The sequence below is a fragment of the Thunnus maccoyii genome, chromosome 6 (genome assembly GCF_910596095.1).
Source record: "Thunnus maccoyii chromosome 6, fThuMac1.1, whole genome shotgun sequence".
NCBI classification, from domain to species: Eukaryota; Metazoa; Chordata; class Actinopteri; order Scombriformes; family Scombridae; genus Thunnus; species Thunnus maccoyii.
This window is the reverse complement of record NC_056538.1, coordinates 21,694,485-21,704,494: the sequence shown is the minus strand read 5'-3', so window position 1 is coordinate 21,704,494 and position 10,010 is coordinate 21,694,485. Positions and strand designations below refer to the sequence as shown.

Here is a 10,010-nt window from a genome sequence, read left to right as displayed (position 1 = left end):
AAGACATTATTCAGAGAGAAAGACATGTGTGAGGCTGAACTCCTGCGGGACAGGAGGACAAAATAGGGAGACAAAGGGAGAGAAGAGAGAGGGGCACACAGTTCGGACCCTCATGTGCTTGTGAAACAAACAAACAGAAGGTTAGAGAGATGTAATGGTTATCAGAACAGTTGCAATAATCAATAATCTCATTGGTAGGACAGCGTTTAGTAAATTAATCGAGACAGAAACCAATCCACCGTACAGTGCAAAGTCATGCATTCAATTAAAGGCAGCTAATTGTAGATTAAGGCAAAATGATGAGTTTTAAGTTTAGATTCAGTTAAGGACTCAACAGACTTGGACGTCTGATGTCAGCAAGGAGGTTATTCCATAAGAATAGGGTCTGATAGGAAAAGGCCCTGCCATCCGCTGACTTATTTTTAACTTTAGGTGAACACAGGAGCCCTGCATGTTGAGAGCAGAGAGCCTGAGATAGAATATAAGGTTTAAGTAGATCAGACAGGTATGATGGGGCCCATTTAAGATTTTATAAGTCAGCAGAAACATCTTAACCTTAACACCTTTTGAACCATCTGAAGACTTTTAGTACTAGCATGTGGCAGACCTGAAAACAGAACATTACAGTAACCAATTGTGGATGAAACAAATGCATGATTTACGATCTCTGTGTCAGCCATGGACAGGGAAGACCGAATTATAGCTATGTTACGTAAGTAGAAAAAGACAGTCTTGGTGATTTCTTTAATGTACTTATCAAAGGAGAGGCTGGGATCAAACATAACACCAAGATTCTTTTTGTTTGTGAAACCACACAGTTGTCGAGTGTTGCTGTTACTTGATCAAACTGGTTTCTGTGTCTAGCAGGGCCAACAACCAGCATTTCAGTTTTATCTGAATTTAGAAACAGGAAATTTAGTGACACCCAATTTTTCACAGCAGCTAAGCAGGCCCTGTAATTTGTGTATGATCATCAGCCCTTATAGGCACATGCAGCTGAATACCATCCGCAGAGCAATGGAAATTTATTGAATGACAACCTATAATCTGGCCATGAGGCAAAATAAAAAGAGAGAAAAGCAGAGGGCCAAAAACCGAGCCCTGATGTACTTCATATTTAACATCACATCATTTACATGTAGTATTATTATTATAGCAGACACACTGTGTTCTTTCAGATAAGTAGGATTTAAGCCAAGAGAGGGCTAGGCCAGATACACCAAAAATATTTATTAGGGGCTAGTTTATGTGAGGTCCAATTAGGGATTTGTGCTTTCTTGATACCTTAAATCATGAAATCACTTGATTTGACTGATGCATTGTGAAATGATAACACTCGTGTACTACATAACAATTTTGTGTCTTTATATGATTTAGTAGAGTATATATGTACAGTTTTGTAATGTACTGTGAAGGTACTAAGGAGTTAATAGACATTTTCAAAACAACACAAAAAAGAGTGCACATCTTATGTAATATTTGAATTTTATTTCAGTTTTATTAATACATATTGTATAAATGCAAAGATATATTCTTTTAAAGATTAAATAACAATTTGTATAGAAAGCACAGCTGCAGTTTTTGTTTGTGCTCATGTTTTTATTTAGTTTATGAAATACATTTTCAAGTCATCTGAGTTGTTGATATGCAGACAGCATAGGGAGATTTATGTATTTTCCATTCAAGTTGGAGATCATTCTTTTTCTGTCAAATAAATTGGTGTAGTTACAGCATGATCATACTTTAAGTATTGAAGTATAAACTAATTAAAGTCATAGAATATGTATAATTACATTAAATACAAAATATATTACTGTGATTTAACTAATTGCTCAAAGGGCTCTCTGAGTTGCTTTACCCATCAAATGTTTCTTTGTGTTGTTCTCAGGTTTCAATAAAATTATATAGCACTTCGGCAAAAAAATACAAAATAACATTCCATAACTTGAAGCCAGAATAGCAAATATCTCCACAGCTACGGTGAACTTCCCAGGAGAGCTGACATAAGCTGGGATAAATGTGATCCAGACTGCACAGAATATCAGCATGCTGAAGGTGATGAATTTAGCTTCATTGAAATTATCAGGTAACTTTCGGGCCAAAAAAGCAAGAATAAAACATAAGATGGCTAAGAGTCCTATGTATCCTAACACAGCCCAGAAACCTACTGGTGATCCCAGGGCACATTCGAGAATAATCTTCTCCTTATAGTGTTTCATGTTTTTAAAAGGAAAGGGAGGGTTGATTGTCAACCAAAGTATGCAAATTAAAACCTGTATAAGAGTAAACGCCAGAACACTGAGTCTCTGCTGTGCAGGCCCAAACCATTTTATCATATTACTAGCTGGAAGTGTGGCTTTAAAGGCCATCAACACTACTATAGTTTTTCCAAGAACACATGAGATACAGAGCACAAAGGTGATGCCGAATGCTGTGTGGCGCAGCATGCAGGACCATACAGAGGGCCGGCCTATAAAGGTCAGAGAACATAGGAAACACAGAGTCAAGGAGAAGAGCAGCAGGAAGCTCAGCTCAGAGTTGTTGGCTCTGACTATGGGAGTTTGCCGGTAATGGAAAAATATCAGGGCTATAGTCACCGCCAGGCAGGCCCCAAAAACAGAAAAGGTGACCAACAGTATACCCATCAGTTCTCTGAAGGTGAGAAACTCAATAGCTTTCAAGTCACAGTTATTCCTCTCTTCGTTGGACTTGTATTCAGGAGGGCATTTGTCACATTTCACTGCATCTGAAAGCATAAATATGTTTAGGCTGTACAGCACACACATCTTCAGATACACCAGTAAAGTGCTGGCCGTGATTTTGCCCAACAGAAACATGATGAGTGCTAGAGTAAAGGCTAGGAACCCTGCTGTCTCACTTGTACTGTTGCTGAACTCCCCATCAGCACAGGTGATGCAATCAAAACAGCAGATAGGCTTGCCCTTAACAAAAGCCCGACGGGTCCCCGGCAAACAGCTCTCACTGCAAACAGACCTCGGCACCTGCATCACAGTGATAAATTCATTCATAATAATTTCCAGACACATGTATAATAATACTAATAATGATGCATTAGGAAATGTATTCATTACTTTTTGAAATCTTTACTTAAAAATCAAGATAAGAATTAAAAATGTTCAATCACTAACAGCTTATTAAAATTGCCTGCTGAGAATATCTACATTGACTTACTTTTGGATTCTCGCCTGCCCAGATGGCTTCCACACCTGCCTTCATCTCAAACTGCTGACCCTCAGGCCGGGACGCATCATAGTAACCAATGGTTTCAAAGAGTATATAACCTGTCTCATCCATCTGCCAGTTAACCAGCGCATAACGTGCCACAGGGTCACCCATTTCATCAAAGAACACATTTTCACCAATCTTAGTGGTGAAATTGACCTGGTTTAGGTAATGCAGAACCTGCAGGGAAACAGTGATGTTCTTATTCAACTTGATCATGATAAACATAGAGTTTTGATTTTTGAACATCTTCATGTACTTATGGTTACCTGCCATGGTTTCACATTTTCTCTATCTGCACAAGAATAGTTCTCAAAAGGTCCCTGTCCATCTTGGCAGGTAAATAGCATGTGCAGAGCATGAGCTAAAGCATATGTGGCCTTGTAAACATTATTCAGCAGACTGGAATCTGAGACATCTGTGAAGCGTGAGTTTGTGTCCCATAGAGACTCCTTCCCAGTGCAGGCTGCGACTGAATCCTGAGCGTGGGGAGTCAGGGTGCAGCTGAACACCATCTCCCACAACTCCACTAGTCCCTGGTTCCCTGGCGTGGTGGAGGGCCTGCTGTTAGCCAGGAACTCCTGCAGGCCAGGGATGTGAGCATTGAGCGCTGCAAAGCCCACTGCCCCCTGGACCACAGCATAGTTTACAGGAGAGGCAATATAACGATAAGTGATCCACCCTTCACTGCCCACCCACTGCAGGCCTGTCACGTTCTGAGCATAAAGCTCTTTGATCAGAATATCAAGATCTGTGCCATCAGCAAATGCCACAATTACCTTAGAAGTGGATTTCTTTATAATGTCCACCACTTCTAAGAACCACTTCCTTGGATCAGTTCTGTAAATAGCGACCGAGTACTCAACACAAACGCCTTCCTTTTGAGCTGCATCCAGGAAAGTGGCCATACCACCATTCCCATAGTCACTATTGGTTCTGATAGCCCCTACCCATGTCCAGCCAAAGTGTTTTACCAGCTTTGCCAGTGCTTTGCTTTGGTAAATGTCACTAGGTATAGTTCTGAAGAAAGAAGGATAGTCTCTTCTGTTGCTAAGACATGCACAAGTGGCTGAATGACTGATCTGAAACAAAAGAGGAAAATACATTTGAGGACAGACGTCTTCAGTGCCCCAATATAAAGCAAGTCATCAAGGTAATACAGATTTTTCACATCACATTAGTTCTCGTTCAACAAAGCAAATTAACTTGACAGTTCATGTGTGCTCATAGCATGCTCACTCACCACAGGTATATGAAAGGGTCCCATGGTGCGTGCAATACCTATTGTGGAGGTGGATGTAGTTTCCCCTATGACAGCGTGCACAGTGGAGATTTTGTCACAGCTGTCTTTCCCACTCTCATACCCATTCATCAGGTTTAACGATGCTCTGATGGACAGAGGGATACTAGGGCAGGAGTCAAAGATCCTGTAGCCCAGCATCACCCCTGGCAGCAGCTCCGAGCTGTTGTTGATCTCCTCTATGGCAAACATCATAGTATAAGCATACTGAAGTTCTCCTGGGTCCAGCCTGAAGAGAGTAGAGATAACAAAGTGGAGAATTTGCGAAAGGTTGAAAATTTGACACATTTATGTCCAAAACATGCATAAAGTAACAACACATGTATGTTATATAATGTATAATTACAGTTTTTTCCCCCATCCTTCACTCACCCTTCACACTGGATTGTTCCTGGGTTGATTTGGAGAGCTGGGTTGACACTGACCGGGTTCTGATGGAAGGAGAAAATGCCTCCAATGTTGATGTCTCCCGGCTTAGAAAACTGAGACAGTTCTTTTGTCCCATATGTTTGACACACAGGCTTCACTCCTCTGACAGCCAGGAGGGAAAGAAGGAGCAGATCTGCTATCAGAAGCATAGTTGCTCACCTCAATACCTACTACCCAAAGACGAAACCCCTCAACTCTGGGCATTTTATAGGGTTTTTTCTTTCAACTGTCACAAAGCCACAGGAGCTTGGGTGAAACATGTCTGAATATTGAGTTTTTCTCCACCAATGACAGAGCTTGTGGTGTGATTGACAGATGGATGGACCTATAAGTGGGCCTGCTCCATTTCTATGTCATCTTTTTTTAGCATAACCTATTCCTTACAATAATAATTTCAGAAACCTGAGCATGTCTTTGGGGATACCAGAGCTTTATATTTTATTTAAGTTTTTGATTACAATTTTACTTTTAATTTCAAGCTTAATGAAGACCAAAATGTTTCTATTTTCTCCTCACCATAAAAACAATCCCATTGCTCAAATGAAGCTTAAAAAATTCTCACTTTAAACAACAAGCTGACCTTTATTTTTCACATCAAATGTGTCACTAAGAAAGCATTCTGCGGAAAATAGTCTAACTTACACCATATCTCAAAGAGACAGATGCTGATTTTTAATCAATGCATTTGAGTTTTCCTGCAATGCAGTGTATTATCAATGTAATACAATGTATTAGTTTAAGTAGTACTCTTTGAGGCATGTATGCCATGTAATTTGGTACAGCTGAGAATATTTTCATTCAGTTCATGGATGGCTTTTTAATGATTTAATGCTCAGGGAATTATTGCTCATAAGGATATGAGGATAACAAATATCTGATTAAAAAACACAATGCTACATATCATCTACATGTCTAAAGGGCCAGAAAAAAATCTCTTAAATGCATTTATTGGAACCTACTTACTGTTTAATGAAAAATAACATTGCAGGCATTTTAGTGTTACTATTCTTATATAAAGCTTACTCATTCATAGTGCTCTTGTTTCTCCCCATCATATGTTTTTTAGTATTTCTCTCTGGTTTCAATAGTAAAATATAACATTTTGGAGCAAATATACAGAAAAGTAACCCAAAGCTAGAAGCCAGAATAGCAAATATCTCCACAGCTACAGTGAACTTCCCAGGAGAGCTGACATATGCTGGGATAAATGTGACCCAGACTGCACAGAATATCAACATGCTGAAGGTAATAAATTTGGCTTCATTGAAATTATCAGGCAGCTTTCGAGCCAGAAAAGCAAGGATGAAGCATAGCGCAGCCAAGAGTCCTATATACCCCAGCACAGCCCAGAACCCTATAGGTGAACCTAAATCACACTCAAGAATAATCTTTTCTGTAGCATGAGCAGTATTTTTGTAAGGGAATGGAGGGGCAAGAGCTAACCACAGCACACAAACGAACACCTGAAGTAAAGTACAGCTAAGAACACTTGTTCTCTGAAGCGGAGCAGAACACTGAGGGACTGTGTTTGCTGGCCTTTTAGCCTTAAAGGCCATCACCACTGCTATGGTTTTAGCCAAGATACAAGACATGCACAAGGCAAATGCGATGCCGAACGCAGTGTGGCGCAGCATGCAGGACCACTTAGTGGGCCGGCCTATGAAAGTCAGAGAACACAGGAAACACAGAGTCAGGGAGAAGAGCAGCAGGAAGCTCAGCTCAGAGTTACTGGCTTTGACAAGAGGTGTGTGACGAAACCGAAAGAAGACACATGACACCACCAATGTTAAACTCGCTCCGAACAATGAGAAAACAGCAAGGAGGGCCCCCATGGTTTCGCCATAAGATAAGAACTCGATCACCTTTGGAACACACTGGCTGTGATCTTTATTTGACCAGTACTCCAGTGAGCATCGTGAACACTCTGCAGAATCTGAATGGAAAACACAAAACACTGAAATTTGGTCATGCCGTGAGCTGCAAGTTATGACAGAGGTCATATTAAAATAAGCACCAGCTGTATTTAGTGACTTATATGTGTAATACTGGAAAACACTGATTCTGTAGCAATGTATAATGAATGACTGTATTTGAAAAAAAGCTTCTTCTCACTGGTGGAGTTGGTGATCTCTCCGGCAGCACAGGCGATGCAGGAGAAACAGCAGATGGGTTTGCCTTTAATAACTGCCTGGCGGAAACCTGGCAGACAGCTTTCACTGCACACAGACTGAGGCCTCTGTAACAACACCACAGCTCATTAATACTCACAGACTGTTCCTCCTTCAATCTAAACGCTTAATTAAATTGACTGGGTGAAATTTCCATCATTGTAATATATGAATATACTTCAAATTCAAGCTGTTTGTTGGAAGTTAATTCAAGCTTCTTACCATTATCTTACACATAAATCTGTATTGTAAGTGAAACATAGCTGGCATGTTATAGTGAAAAAGCAGTGTGAATATTTGTATTTCACAAATTTATAGAAGGTGTGACATGGTGTGATGATTAAATCACTTTTATTTTTTAAGATTTACTTTAAAATCTTGTCAAGTTCCATATAACCTCCTAAACAATATTGATCGACCAATTTGTAACACTGGATATGGTTTGTGGAATAGTTATCACTCTAAAATTCTTGATTTTATGTACAGCAAGCAATGTGAAAGTAAAACTAAGAGACTTTGTTTATTAATTTTCAAGAGAGAGTTATTTGTCAGCCAGCTGAAGTTTATTAACATATCTATGTCTGAATCTACTTAGATCAAAAGAAAAACACTAATCAACTTCCAATATATAAATATTCTAGACATAATTAATTTAACAGGACTGATACCTTCAAGGAGTCATTAGCCCATGTTATGTTTATTTTGCTCATGGTAAACTGCTTTTCTTTTGGTAGTGAAGCATCGTAGCTCCCTACAGCCACAAACACAGTATTTCCTGCTTGGTTTTTCTGCCAGTTCACCAGCTCATAAGTCGCTACAGGGTCTCCATTCTCATCAAAGTGTATGCTTTCTCCTGACTGAAGGGTGAAATTCACACCTTGTAGATATTTCACAACCTGCCAATAGAGAATAGTGGTGAATGACTTACTATACTAGTACATGGGTTGTTTATGAATTCATATTAATGACATTACTCATGAAGGTGACCTCTGACCTCTTTTGGCTTTAAATCGTCTCTCCATATACAGGACTGGTTCACATTTTCACCACTTTGTGTGCATTTTAACATGTTATGCATAGCATGAGCCACAGCATACACAGCCTTATACACATTGTGAGATATCCTTAGCTCTGACACATCAGTGAAAGGATTATTAATATTCTCTAGTTTCTCAGAGCCAGAGCACTGTGGCTGACCATGCATACTGGATTGAAAACTGCAGCCAAAGGTGGCTTCCCAGAACTCTTTGAGGAGGTTATTTTGAGGATTCTGACTTGGGTTAACCTGCAAAAGAAAATCTAGCAGGCCTGGGATCTTTCCCTTTCTGATAGTGAAGCCAAGAGACCCTGCCAGGATGCCAGAGTACCTCTTGATGGCCAGATATCCTGCTGTTATCCAGGACTCACTGCCCACCCACTGCAGCCCAGTCAAGTTCTGGTTCAGAGCTTCCTCAAGTAGAAGGTCCATCTCACCCTGGGAAATGAAGGCAACTAAAACCCGAGCACTGCCACTACGGATCACTCTGACAACCTTGGCAATGTGCTCACTTCGGTCAGTCCTTGAAATGACTTCTGAATACTCAATACAGACCCCCTGCTGCCGTGCAGCTGTGATAAATGTTGCCATGCCATTGTTACCATAGTCATTGTCACTTCTGATTGCCCCAATCCAGGTCCAGCCAAAGTGCTTTACCAGTTTTGCTAAGGCTCTGCTCTGGTAGTAGTCACTGGGGATGGTTCTGAAGAAGGAGGGGTATTCATTTCTGTTACTTAGACATGCACAAGTGGCAAAGTGGCTGATCTAATAGAAAATAATAGGTGGGAAAAAAAAAACATATTAATAACACTGCAGTGGTCCAAGACTGACAGTCAAGTATTACAGTAAATGACAAATAAATGTTGATGCAACATCTGACTTTTGGCTCAGTCTGCTGCATCTATATGAACCCTGGCAATCTTAATGAGATGAGATAGCCCTAAAATCAACCATAATATTACCAGAATTTAGTCTAAGTTGATTATTAGCTCTGAGTGTCCAAATAAAGTATGATCAAGCCTTTTAGAAAAAGGAACATGGGGAAAACAGTCAAATAGGAACACAAATATTTACCATTGGTATTTGGAAAACCCCTGAAATTTGTAGCATCACAGTGGTTAATGAGGACTCCGAGGCTGCAATAATGGCATGAACAGGTGTCTGGCTGGAGCATGTTTTCCTCAAAGTCCTTTCCTCTCTATTCATTAGACTCATTACTGCACGCGTTGAAGCCATTGTTGAACTACAGCTGTCAAACACCTTATAGCCAAGTGAGACATTAGGCAGCAAAGAGCTGCTATTGTTGATCTCCTCGATGGTAAAAATCATTGTTTGGGCAAAAAGAAATTCTCTGAAATTTATCCTGAAAAAAGTAAGATTTTCACAAACAGTTTTCAGACTTTATGTGACTTTTCTTCAGTTCAGAATACTAACACAGGTAAGAGGAGACAACAAACAGTACCTGGAGCATATGAGAGGTTCTGGAGTATCTGTGAAGGAGAGCGGAGGATCTGAGATTTGGCTATGGATGGAGAAAGCTCCTCCAATAGTGATATCTCCCTCCTTAGATAACAGAGGAAACTCTGGGCTCCCTAGCATCTTACAGGCCGCAGTGTCTTCCTCGGCTCCTACGGCTCCTATAAAAAACACAAACAGTAACATTACATAAACACAATCACACATCTGGTACAAACAGGCACACACAAACTTGTAGTTGTAATGTGATGAGTTCTCTTATCACTGACCAAAACGTGTGTCTCCTTTAACGGACAGAACTTTATGCAACTGCAGATGATGATGATTGAGGTCCTCCTATCAAATCACAGCGTGATGA

The 10,010-nt window shown here is 40.2% G+C and overlaps 2 protein-coding genes across 2 annotated transcripts; both read right to left on the bottom strand.

Moving 5' to 3' along the window:
• Positions 1-1,832: 1,832 nt before the first annotated feature.
• Positions 1,833-4,753, bottom strand: LOC121898394 (extracellular calcium-sensing receptor-like). Its single transcript, XM_042413420.1, has 5 exons — positions 4,487-4,753; positions 3,513-4,325; positions 3,193-3,423; positions 2,879-3,002; positions 1,833-2,746 (listed from the first exon to the last, which is right to left on the bottom strand). Exons 1-5 carry the CDS (start codon positions 4,736-4,738, stop codon positions 1,833-1,835), a joined length of 2,334 nt encoding a protein of 777 aa, XP_042269354.1. The 5' UTR covers positions 4,739-4,753.
• Positions 4,754-5,991: 1,238 nt separating this feature from the next.
• LOC121898393 (extracellular calcium-sensing receptor-like) lies at positions 5,992-9,859 on the bottom strand. The gene is made up of 6 exons (XM_042413419.1): positions 9,639-9,859; positions 9,251-9,539; positions 8,135-8,941; positions 7,809-8,036; positions 7,085-7,208; positions 5,992-6,905 (listed from the first exon to the last, which is right to left on the bottom strand). Exons 1-6 carry the CDS (start codon positions 9,857-9,859, stop codon positions 5,992-5,994), a joined length of 2,583 nt encoding a protein of 860 aa, XP_042269353.1.
• Between the last annotated feature and the right edge of the window lie 151 nt (positions 9,860-10,010).

What these genes read in the sequence shown, in the direction of transcription:
- LOC121898394 (XM_042413420.1), bottom strand. Translation starts at nt 4,738, where the DNA reads ATGATGTTTGCCATAGAGGAGATCAACAACAGCTCGGAGCTGCTGCCA. An exon ending in AAAATGTGAAACCATGGCAG is followed by an intron (nt 3,424 to 3,512) that starts GTAACCATAAGT and finishes GTTTCCCTGCAG; the next exon opens with GTTCTGCATTACCTAAACCA. An exon ending in GGGCAGGCGAGAATCCAAAA is followed by an intron (nt 3,003 to 3,192) that starts GTAAGTCAATGT and finishes ACTGTGATGCAG; the next exon opens with GTGCCGAGGTCTGTTTGCAG.
- LOC121898393 (XM_042413419.1), bottom strand. Translation starts at nt 9,859, where the DNA reads ATGTGTGATTGTGTTTATGTAATGTTACTGTTTGTGTTTTTTATAGGA. An exon ending in ACGATTTAAAGCCAAAAGAG is followed by an intron (nt 8,037 to 8,134) that starts GTCAGAGGTCAC and finishes CTCTATTGGCAG; the next exon opens with GTTGTGAAATATCTACAAGG. An exon ending in AGAGATCACCAACTCCACCA is followed by an intron (nt 6,906 to 7,084) that starts GTGAGAAGAAGC and finishes TTTTCCATTCAG; the next exon opens with ATTCTGCAGAGTGTTCACGA.